Here is a 12,752-nt window from a genome sequence, read left to right as displayed (position 1 = left end):
CTCTGACCTTTAATATTTGGCCCAGGAGATGAAAATGTATTAGGAAGTATTCTTATGCATGCAAGAGAAATCAACCATAACTGATTGAGCAGAGGAAAGGTAATGTATTAAAAAGGCGACTGAATAGCTCTCTGCAACACCAGGGGAGCTGGATTCCAAACTGTGCATCTTGAAGCAATGCCCCAAGGGAGACTGCAAAACTGGGCAGAGGAGGAAACTTGCCTTGACAAGAATTAGAGCACAGAATGCCCCGGCTACTGCTGCCACTGATATGCCAAACCCGCTGCCTTTATCAAAGAATGAGTCGCTTTCCATGTTTTTCTGTGCCACTAACTCTGCACTCCAACACTGGTGTGATGCATCCCCTTGACAGAGCCTGGAGGACTCGCCCAAGTCCTAGCTTCAAAAAAGGTGAAGAAGCCCGGTGTGGTGGTGCACGCCTGTAATCCCAGCAGCTCAAGAAGATAAGAGAGAAGGATCGTGAGTTCAAAGCCAGCATCAGCAATGGTGAGGTGCTAAGCAATTCAGTGAGACCTTTTTCTAAATAAAATTTTTAAAAAATTAAGGCTAGGGATGTGGCTCAGTGGTTGAGTGGACCCAAGTTCAATCACCAGTATCTGTCCCACCGCAAAAAAAAAAAAAAAAAAACAGGTGAAGAAGGTGAGTGTTTAACATTTTTATTTCTTCTATTTTATAGAGTTAATGTTTCTATAGTTTAAAGTTGGCTCTGTCTCCTGCTAAGACTCATCTCACATAGGATATTTAAATGCAAGAAACACCAAAATCTAAAATTTCTCTGAAACAAAAAGACTCTCAGGAAGCTGAAAGAGAAACAAGACAGGAATTCAGGGTTCCCTTGGACATGCTTCTGGCTACAAGCAATAAAATACCTGACTGGCCTAGAAGCCCTTCAATAGATGAATGGATTAAAAATGTGGCATTTATACACAATGGAGTATTACTCTGCAATAAGAAATGACAAAATCATAGAATTTGGAAGGAAATGGATGGCATTAGAGCAGATTATGCTAAGCGAAGCTAGCCAATCCTTAAAAAACAAATGCCAAATGTCTCTTTTGATATAAGGGGAGTAACCAAGGACAGGGTAGAGAGGAAGAGCTTGAGAAGAAGATTAACATTAAACAGGGATGATAGGCGGGAGGGAAAGGGAGAGAGAAGGGAGATTGCATGGAACTGGAAGGTGAGCCTCAGGGTTATACACAATTACATATAAGAGGAAAGGAGGGGTAGGAGAAAAATTATATAAGTGGAAGAAACGATTTATAGTAGGGGGGGAGAGAGAGAAGGGGAGGGGAGGGGAGGAGAGGGGAGGAGAGGGGAGGGGGGATAGTGGAGAATGGGATAGACAGCAGAATACATCAGTCACTAGAAAGGCAATTTGTAAATCAATGGTAATGTAACTGATGTGACACAGCAATCTGTATACGGGGTAAAAATGGGAGTTCATAACCCACTTGAATCAATCTGTGAAATATGGTATATTAAGAACTATGTAATGTTTTGAACAACCAACAATAAAATAAAAATAAAAAAAAACCTGACTGGGAATGATTTAAACAATAGAGAGTTTTAAATGACATAATACAAAATCTGAAACTAAGAAGTTAGCTCAGTGGCTCAGCGAAGTTAAGATTAAGTCAAAAGTTCTCTTTTCCTTTTCCTCCTAATTCCAATATGGCAGCTTTCACTTTGAAGAAGGAAAAAGAGAGGAGGAAGTGGAAAGGCAACAGAATTCTCTCTACATCTCATGAGCCAGGATCACTGGAAACTCATCGACAGAAAAAAGTCATTGAAGCCACAGCTGGGACAATATTCTCCCGTGTTCTGTGTAAAGTAACACAACTCAACAAAGTTCTTCTAAGCAATCCTAATCAAAAGCAAATCCTAACAAATTTGTTCCTGTTTTGTGACCAACAGTATATGCATCCCAACTCTAGGAGTTCAACGTATAATTTACAGTCTTCATACTTCCAATTTTTGGCCACTAATTGGGTATGACATATGTGGATAGAAAGTATGTTACAGAACTACAGTCATGTAAACCAAGGAAGGGTCACCTTTATAATGGCTTCCCATACTAAAAGTGTAAAACTGACAGACAACCTCACCTGCTGCTTAATTTTTCTCTCCCCCCATTTGTCATTCAGAGCCCTTGCATTCACCTTAGCTGCTGTTCAAAGTGTTCACATTTCCATGCCTTTCCAGGTGTTTTGTATTTGTTTATTTTTTGCTTTAGAACTCTTTGAAGGTTTGCTTTACAAGGTTTGTTTGATGATATCTAAAATACCATTTCTAAGGTCTTGGTCTCTTTCTCCATCACCTGTATAACTGTCTCTATGATGTCTAGCCCAAGTCTTGCATTCTGGACACCAGGTTATCTCTCCTCATGTTACCTTTTATTTATACCGTAGTGAACAGAAGTCCATACTGCATGTCTTCATCCGAAGGGGACATCAAAGTGAAACAGGGACAAAAACACAGACTGCAAGAGGATACCTCAGGATACTCTGGAGTCCAATCAGGTGGTGCTATTTATTTTTTAGGTGATCTTGATCATGTCACTTATACCTAGTAAAGCTCAATTTCCTTATATATACCTTACTTCACATAGATAAATTCTTGGGAAGAATCTTGTGAAGATTTTGAACATAAAGTCTAAGTCTAAGCACTGGATATAAAAGTAACAAGGACTGTCTTTTCTTACTTGAAGTGCTCGTTCACCATCCTGGAATGCATTCAGCAAACACTGCTTAACTGTCCTTCCCCCATTTCCTGCTTTGTTATGGTTTGGATCTGGAATGTCCCCAAACGCTGGTGTTGAAGCCTTGGTCCCCAATGTTTAGGAGGAGGTTTTGGAGAAGTAATTGGATCCTGAGGGTTCATTCATAGCTACTGGTATTTGTGAGATATGGCCAACACTCTTGAAAGAGGAAGTAGGTCACTGGGGAAATGCCCTAGAAGGTTGTGTCTTATCCCTGGCCCTTTCTCTCCCTCAATGTTTCCCTCTATCATGAGGTAAGCAGCTCTACTCCATGCACACAGTATCTGACATGATGTTCTGCATCACCTTAAACCTAAAAGCAAGTAGAGCCAGCTAAGTAACCATGGACCAAAACCTCTGAAACCATGAGCCAAAATAAATCTTTTCCCGTTTGAGTTTATTTTCTCTGGCATTTTGTCACAGCGACAAAAAGCTGCCTGATACATTGCTCCACCTTCCACCTCACACTCCACACTCTACCTGCCTCCATTCATCTAAATGGGGGAACAGAGAAAAGAAACAAAAAGAAGTAACTTAAATTCTACCCAGGGAAAATGACACAGATCAATATAGTTATAATCACCTATTCTCTTTTTAAGACCCCAAATAGAAATAATGTGAAACCCTGGCCCACAGGGCTGCTTTCTTCTCTGTCAAGTTCTAAGAGTTAGTTCCTGATCCGTGCCTTTGTTGCACCCTCTAAACCTACCTAATAGCCAACTATATCAGAATTAAGAACTCACTTTTAATTTAATTATTTCTGACATTTTAAAAACTTTTCATATTTATGGGACATACTGTGATAATTTGATACATGCATACAATGTATAATGATAAAATCAGGAATAATTAGCATTTGCATTTCCTTGAATTTTATTCATGCATTTATGTTAGAAGGCTTTGAACTTCTCTCTTGTAGTTTTTATAAAATATATCATCATTGTGACCCATAGTCTCCCACTGTGCTGTACAAAATTAAAATTTATTCCTGTAATGAAGTATATTTTGGTTCATGTTACACAAACTCCTTCTCTCCTTTCTCACTCCATCCTTGTTAGACTCTAGTAACTACTACTCTACTCTCTCCTTCCAGGAAATCAACTTTTTCAGTTTCTACATGTGAGTGAAAGCATGCAATATTTCCCTTTTTGTGTCTTGCTTATTTCATTTAGAATGTCCTCCTGTTCTATCCACATTCCTGTGAGTGACAGGATTTTATTTTTTTCATGGCTCAGTAATATTCCATTGGGTATATATGCTACATTTTCTTCATCCATTTATCTGTCATTAGATACCTTGGATGATTCCATATCTTGGTTCTTGTGAATATTGCTATAATAAATATGGGCCTACAGATACCTCTTTAGTATTATGCTTTCATTTCCTTTGGATATGCCCTCATAGGGGGATAGCTGGATTTCATGATCGTTCTTCTTTTAGTTTCTAAGTATCAGAATTCTTGATAGTTGTCTTTAGCTTAGTATGATAATTCTTCCTATTTTTTTACCCTATTTCTCCAGGAAGAGATGGTAAAAATTTCAGGTGGCACTTACCAATAAGATATGAACAGATTAGCCTGTTGCTTTTACATGTTTAGGACTAATAGTCCATGAAACTAATTTACAGAAATTTTACAGGGATGAGGAAGCCCTGTACTAGACCTGACAACGTAACCCCAGTACTTATGGGGGACTTAGCCTGGCAGTCAAGACAGAAGGTGTTCAAAACCTAGAAAAACATATACAGCATTAACTTGCAGCTTTCTCGTTCACCTTCACTGCTTTCTTCTCTTTCAGACCTCTTTTAAGAGAAGTTCTTTCTTGCCTGGAGGCACCCTGCTGACAATTTTAGTTTCTCTTTGATTTTTAGAATGACTTGACATATGCATGGAGCAGAGTAATTGTTTTTCTACTCCTTAAATCTCTACCAGCTTTTATCTTTCTTTCTGCTTTAGTAAATTTGTACTCACATTTTTCCTCCCCAAAAAATAAATAAATGAAGTACACTTTCCTTAGAGAGAACATCACTTCTACATGCAGGAAGTTGAAGGAGGAAGAGAAGCAGGAGGAGAGCTCCATGTTCTCTCCTTATCCACCCAGGATTCTGTCTGTGAAGGCCAGGGGATGTCGGGTTCACGGGGCGCTGACTGCCCGCCAGTGCACAGCTGAGCTGCTCATCACATGCATTTCCTGGGGAAGCCCTGCTTACTAAAAGAAAATGCTTTAAGGTCCTTTGGGGGTAAACTGCATTCGAGGCAGTGTGGGGCAGCTGGCATGGGGAGAGTGGGTCGTGATGCTTCTGAGAGGAGGATGAGCTGCAGTGTTGGAGGACATCAGTGATAGAAGGTGGGAGAAGGCAGGGGGAGCGTGGGAATGCCACCTGCTCATAGGAATGCAAAAAACCACACTTGGTAAAAGTGGCAGTACTCCATCCACACTTGCTTATAACAGAAAAGTTATTTATTTTCTCACTGAACTGGGAAGGGTGCTAGGATGTACAGATCATAAAAAGGAAGAGCTACAGAACCAGGGATGTAGATAGGAGCTGGAACTCAGAGGTCTCATCTCTCCTGCCACCTCAAGTATCTGCTTCTCTCGACTTTGCTTTTCTCAAGGGCCTCTTTCTTCTTATGCATCAGGTAAAGTAACTAACTATCAGACAAGTTTCTAATTAATCCAGTCCATCTTCCTCCCAAACAGAAATCCTTTCCTCTCTTGTTTAAAACAAACAAAAAACCCAATAAAATAAGTAAAAGACAATAAAGGAATCTAGTTCTACTTTTAGCACTGTCAGACTTAGCAAAGAAAAATAAATAAAATATATCTAATTAAAGTTAATTTTCAGATAAATAACAAACATTATTTTAGTATGGCTCTATTCAAACTGAATATGACCCATAAAATATTTAACAAGATTTGTATAAAGGCAAAAAAATGCCATAAGCCAGATCCCTATTCATTGTGTAACTGAAATTCAAATTTGAGTGGGATTCCTATAGTTGATCTTTCAACCCCACTTGGTTGGTTCAAGCTCCCGTCATAGAAGACAATGCAGGGAGATAGATTTCGCATTCTGGGTCAAGTCTGAGGCCTATAAATACCCTGCTCCCCATCCAGTCACCAGGAGAGTAAAGTCTGATCCCAGGAGAGTGGTAAAGAAGGACACACTTTCATGTGTAGCCAAAAGTAATAGCTACCTCTCTCTGTAACAGGGATGACCAAGGAAAGCTTAACTTTTTTCATCATTTGCTTGGCAAAAAAGAAAGAAGGGGCAGTGGAGAGAGAGAGAGAAAGTACTGATCAAATTTGTTTTCCGCTGTTGATGATCCACATTATTTATTACACATTACCACTTATTACAGGATAAAGTCATAGAAAACCCTCTTCCAATGATTTAAAAAGCAGAATAATTCCTTGGTAATTGATACATCGCTACAAAATACAAGTGGTAGGGGTGGCTTAAATAACTGTATTTTAACATGGGGCATTGCCAGGATGGTAGACATTCTATTTTATGGTTTTCCTAGGATCCAGGAAGCTTCCTTGAGTTTCTCTAAGTGGTGATTATAAAATAATAAGCAAAAAAAAATTGTTGGCTCTGGCATCAGGAAGGATGACAGAAATGTAGGCTTGTCTGATTTTGGCAGCAGCACACTTAATTATATTGACAATGTGTGGCTGTGTCATTTCTTGGGAACTAATTATCCCATTCTTTTGGAAAGAAAATGTCCATAAAGACATAGTTTTTGAAATACAACTATTGGACCAAAGACCTTAGACATGGTGTATCCAATGATGATAATCGAGTGTTTATAAGGATGACCTTAAACTGTGAAATAAAGAGAGCCATTTAAAATGTTTCCCTACAGAGGTAATATAAGTAGAGATGGTCATTGACTGACCTCAAAATATTCTCTTGATGCAATTTTAAAGTTTAGACATAATTCTTCAGAGGAAGATCAGGCTTTAATAAAAATCAAAGTGTTCTATTTAGCATGAAAAGGAGAATGAAGTTTCTCAACTAATATCAATTTAAGTATCGGCAACCTTTTCTATGGGTAAATAGTGCTTTGTCAAAGATCTTTTAGCTCTAACGAGCCGACTGAATCTGAGAAGGAAATTATCAGAGACTATTAACATTAATATGCAAGTGTGCAAGAGACACACAGGAAGAGACAAAGAGAAACATACACTCTCGAGAGAGAAAGAGATGGAGAGGGACAGGGGTAGCTTACAATGGGAAGGGAGCACCACAAGACACTTAAACTTTGAACAGTTTAACCAGGGAGATGGTTTACAACACCATGTAAATGTAAACAGCAGGACACCTGAACCAGCCTGGACCAGCATGTACTTCTCTGATATTTCCTTCTTTCCCTTTGCTTTTCCCTCTTCTTACTAAAATTGAGCATTTCACCCATTTCTTCCCTCCCTCGGTAAATGCCATAACAGAGTCCTGTGTGTGTCAACAGGCCATGCAGTGCACAAGTCTGAGGGCATTTCAATTTTGTAAGCTACAGCAACATGCCCAGTATTGTATGGCAGTCTGATATGGGTGATCCAAATCTACCCATACCCCTATTTTTTTTTAACTCTAAAGTAAATGCCAATTTTATTTATACTCTAAGAATAGAAGAAACTTAAGATTGTTTTATGATCAGAAGAAAATAAAAATTGCATGAAACCATCCCCAGTTTGTTGGTAGTTATATTTGAAAAATAAATGGCCTACTGGTATTATTTGTGCATGTGTCCCCTAATACCACAAAACTTCAGAACCAAAAGCAATTCTCAAAGCCCTCGGCTGTAAGAACACTACATGGTTGAAGCACTAGTTTAGGCAGCTTAGTGGGCAACTCTCAGACAATACACTGCAGTGAGATATTTCTGCCGAATGGTAGTTCCTGGTCCCTGGGACAATCTCTAGAAGTAAGAGGAAAGAACAGGCAAGTGTACATCCCAATGAAACCTGAGGGAGCGCTACCAATAGACAAGGCATCTTATTGGGGGTGGGGGGGTTCTGAAAACAGGTTACAGCCACTGTCCAAGGACATGAAGTGAGCTAATGGAGTTAATTGTCTCCCCACTCAATGCATGTTCAAATACTCAGCTTCCTCCCAGTTCTATGTCCCTGATCATGAGATCAATGAGGGGTTAGCAACTGCCACATATCAATCCAGAGTCTGAACCTGACTTTTACCTATTTGCTGGCTACTTTAAAGGTGGGCTCTCTGAGATGAAATGTTCATTACACTCCTTTCCAGATCTAAAGGTATACAATGAGATCCCTCAGAGACTTCGATGGTGTCTCACTTCACTCCTCTGAGACTGCCTTAGTGTCTCCAACGTGTTTCCCTTTAAAAGAAACGCTCTAAGCACACCAGTGATTCCAAGACAATCGTTTCCTTAATACCTCTTTAATTAGTACCTGGAAAAACATAATATCCAACAACTTCTTGCTGCAGTCTGGCTGGGCACAAATCATGAGCCACTGAAGCAGGAACAAACTTTATTTCTGAACTCCACCAGCACACTCCACGCACGCTCCCAGGGAATTCTCCCGCATGCCACGCGGCTCCTCCAGGGACCACCAACCGGAACTCCCCTCCAATGGGAACTCTTCAGGAATCCCCACGAGAGCTCAACTGGAACTCAACGGGAACTCTGCGAGAACTCGCTGGCATCACCTCTCAACCACTACTTCTGGCAAAAATGCCATGCGTCATCCCGACTCGGCTGTGGCCCTCAACAACTTCTCTTACACACAATTACAAATGACTTATGGCCAAGTCATTCATTGCTCCAAACTTTCAATGACTTCCCATAAGGGAATAAATTGAGAGAATGAAATCCAAAGAACTTTCATATCATGGAAGCCTTATCTCACTCTACTGTTGCCCAAATGACTGGAATTGACATCATTTCTCCAAGATATTCCTAACGTTGTACTTTAGTTGCTCATTAATTGTCTCTACTTGGGACTCCATCTACCAAACTGGTCAAAATGTTCCACTTAATTCAAAGCCTGACACTACTTCTTTCTTGAAATATTGTTAATGACTCCCCAGACAATGGTAATTTCTCTCTTTAAGTTCTACCAAGTACCTTTCCAAGATTGCACCCTTTGGAATTCAACAGCATAGGAGGTGACCCATCTTTGCCATTCATTTTGCTCTACATTCTACAGAAAGTTGTTCCAAACCTGGAGCTTTGTTTTTCTCATTCTTAAGTGATTGTTTTCCTCACTTATAAATTCAAAAAAGTAATAGTTTACCTTTCAGGATAATTATGACACAAATTACACAGCAGAGTATGACAAGACATAGATGCTAACTAAGTAACAGCTCTTGTTGTCACTATGAATTGTATAATCTTCTTTGCCTTTGCCAGGTAGGCTAAAGGAATCTTAGACCAAAAATCAGCAAAACAAAGCAGGTCAGCTTCAGGAGACAAAGGCAAATTCATAAGTCATCACTGAAATCCAAAACAGGGTAAGGTTTGAGGAGCACTCATGGCTGCCCCAGAGTGCAGGCGAATTTCTCCTCCATGTTTTGAGTGCCGATCTGATTGAATGGTATCAGTTACTGCTGTATATGTGAATGTTTTCACCACCATACCATTTTTAACAAGATCAAATTGAAATTTATGACTACATAAATTTACAAGGAATTATTTGTCATTCATTGTCTAATTGATTATCACATCTTTGCCTGTATAGCCCCTTAAAATTTTTGTTTATGACTCATCTTCCCATTGTGATTATCAGTTTATGAGGTATGACCATATCATATCTTATAATTCTTTATATCTCCCTTATGTCCAGATATAGTTAAGAGTAGGTATCAAGAAAATAGTTGTTGAATTTGATTACATGAAAAGCAAAAAAGATTGACAAATGTATGTGTAATATTGGTATTTTTCATAGGTAATACTAGTAGACACTAGTATCTAAGTATTAAAATGCCTACTGGGCTATTGCCTGAAAACGTTATACAGTTTTGGGTAAGTTTACTCTCGTTGTAATTTGACCTAAAACAATGAAATGACAGAGTAGACCCAATTGCAAAGATGATAAATTACCCTTCAGTGTAGGGAAAGAAACACAATGAAATTCTTATCTTGGAGGAGGTGGGAATGGTTTTGCATGTTGGGTTATTATTTTCTTAAATTCATAAAGTTAAGTGTCCAAACTAGATTTTTATTCTGTAAATATTTATTCAGCACTTATTATGTTCATAAATTTTTCTGTATGCTTTTAAAAGATGAAGAAAGGAATACTATTTCATGATTTAGTGGCAAAAATGTATATGTAAAAAGTTCAATTAATTGTTAAAGTTAATTGTAAAGCTAGTAAAGAGGAATAAAGAGATGAGCAATTCATGTAACTCAAGGTAATCCAGCAATGCTATAAAAGAAGATAGCACTTTAGTGCTTAAATGTTTGAGCATATACAATATGAAAATACAATAGAAAATAAATCAGCACAACTGTTTGATTTGTGGCTGTGACATGAGATCATGCTCATCCCAGCCAAGGTTCCTTTTCTCCTGTTAGGCTGCTACAGTGGCCACCTTAAAAGTAGACGTATAGAGAGTGATTCTCTCTCCCTCTCTTTTTTTTTTTTTTTTTTTTTTTTTTTGGTGGTGCTGGGGATTGAACCCAGGGCCTTGTCCATACAAGGCAAGTACTCTACCAACCAAGCTATATCCCCAGCCCTCTCTCCCTCTCTTTACTATTGATAAAAGTAATTGCTAGTCACATGCCAATTTTCATTTATTTTTCTTTAGATCTGAAGTGTTCAGCTTTCGTTCAGCAACTTTCTTGGGTCTTCATTTAGTCGTTTTTTGTTTTGTTACTTCTATCAACAAGCACAGCAGAAAAGTAAGCACAACCAAACATCCTTTAAGAGGAAAACAAAATTTGGCTGGGCCACATAAGCTTAGTTATATAAAACCCTTGTTCTCTCTGAGGCTTGTCTTGGGTCTGGGATGAGGTGTGAGTGTACCAGAATAGTCAACAATGTCACCATACCCCAGCTCTTGTAGAACTCTCCATCTCAATTACTGTTTTTATCTCTCTCCTTTCCAGAATTCACTAATCTAGACATAGAATACAGCTCATTCCTTGGTGCTTCTATTACCACTTCAACCACTCCACCCTGTCCCCACTAAATAATACACCTCACAGAAAACTTGGGTGACTGTAATAGAGACACAAAAATGACTTTGACATTAGTGACATAAGAAGAGGTTTGCATCATAGCCCGGAAGTGTATTTGTTTGCTGAGTTGCCATAACTGTTGAGAGCCACAGCCGAAGGGGCCCCAGCAAACTTCCAGCTGCCAGCAAACTTTCAGACTGCCAGCTGATGATTGGCTCACATGGGCCCCAGCAACATCTAGCTGATTGGCTCCTCTGCTGTGATGCTCCTTGGGCTGTTTCCCCGCCCTTTCAGACTGCCAGCTGGTGATTGGCTCACAGCGGCCCCAGCAACATCTAGCTGATTGGCTCCTCTGTGGTGATGCTCATTGGGAGACTTCTTTGGCTCCGCCCACACGACCCAGCCAATCGGCCTCAAGAGCAGGAGGATTGGGGGAGGTGGTGAGGTGTGTTTGGGTGAGAGGCTTGTGGGAAGCCGGTGGTGGCAGTTGGGCTCTGAGGGTTTTTCCTGAGGAGCTGTTTTGTTTGGCATGTGTGGTTCTAAAAATAAAGTTTGTTTCTTTTGACAAGTGGCTCCTGAATTGTGTCCAGCCAGACTGCGGCAATAACAAAAGAATTCAGATTGTATGGTGTAGACAGAAATTTCCCACAGTTCAAGATCAAAGTTTTGCTAAATTTGATTTCGTCTAAGCCCTCTCTCCTTGGCTTGCCAGGGGCCATCTTCTGACTGCATTCTTGAGTGGCCTTTTCTCCATGCACATACATTCCTATTGTGCCCAAATTTCCTCTTATAAGAAAAACATTTTTTGAGTTGCTAGAATAGTCCTTTCATCCCTCCAATAAATATTTGTTGAACATTAAAAAAGATGAAATAAGAAAAACAGTCAGTATGAATTAATGTTTGCCCCAACTACCTAATTTTAACTTAATTAACTCTTTATAGACCCTATCTCCAAATACAGTCACATCCTGAGGTACTGATGCTAGAACATCAATCCACGAATTTTTGAGGGAGCCATTTCAGTGAATAGAAGCAAGCAAACAGGAAATTTTGAATCAGGAATCCTTTTTTCCTACAAAACTTTGTTATAGACTGACTCCAGGAATTTATCATGGGTGAGCCATTTCCTCAAGAAATTTCAGCTTCTCTTGTGCAGAGAAACTCAAATACCAGTTGGGACCATCTTTTTTTTGTTTGTTTTGTTTTGTTTTAGCTATATGGAAATAAAGTTCTGTAATAATAAGAAGATGGTCCACACATTGATTAAGCACCAAAAACTTTTCAAACAGTTGTTGAACCCAGCAGAGGTGAACCCAGAAATGAACTCATACTAAGCCCTGGGATTCAGAATGCTGAGCATATCTGAGTTTCCATAAAAGAGTTTAATTCAAATGGGTAGAGGGAGGGGAAAGGCAGCATTTCTCTGGCCTCTGCAAGGAAACCAAGGTGACTTTGGTGCATCATGATCCTAAAGAAGTTAGCACAAGCACAGTGATCACCATAAGGGGTAAGAAGTGCCTGTTGGAAGGTGAAGGACCCAGGAAAAAGAGTCGGAAGGCCAGCACTGAATACCAGCTGAGGCCATTTTAGCATAGAGGAGGTCACAGCAGGAAGCACTTTCAGGACCCTAAGCCATGTTAAAGGACTGATCCAGTGCTGTATACTGATAGACAGGACTCTGGTGGCCATATACGGAATGACCAATAAAGAATTTTGATGGCACTTTTCTATTCCTTTATTATTAATTCCCCTAAACAACTAGATTCTGGGTAGCTAGGAAATTTTTAACTAGAAGTCCCAGATAATAAACTG

At 39.5% G+C, this 12,752-nt stretch overlaps 1 protein-coding gene across 2 annotated transcripts in view; it reads left to right on the top strand.

The window, feature by feature from the left end:
- The window catches only part of LOC308653726 (uncharacterized protein), a 275,451-nt gene extending 264,795 nt beyond the window's left edge, over positions 1–10,656 (top strand). For both annotated transcript variants that reach the window (XM_081302400.1, XM_081302401.1), the window contains one exon: positions 10,568–10,656. In XM_081302400.1, coding sequence (XP_081158526.1) covers positions 10,568–10,617 — 50 coding nt within the window. In that variant the 3' untranslated portion in view covers positions 10,618–10,656. The remainder of the gene's footprint in view (positions 1–10,567) is intronic.
- The last annotated feature ends 2,096 nt before the right edge of the window (positions 10,657–12,752 follow it).

The sequence above is a fragment of the Spermophilus citellus genome (genome assembly GCF_964194105.1).
Source record: "Spermophilus citellus genome assembly, chromosome: 7".
NCBI classification, from domain to species: Eukaryota; Metazoa; Chordata; class Mammalia; order Rodentia; family Sciuridae; genus Spermophilus; species Spermophilus citellus.
The sequence above is the reverse complement of the archived record's forward strand: the minus strand, read 5'-3'. Positions and strand labels throughout refer to the sequence as shown.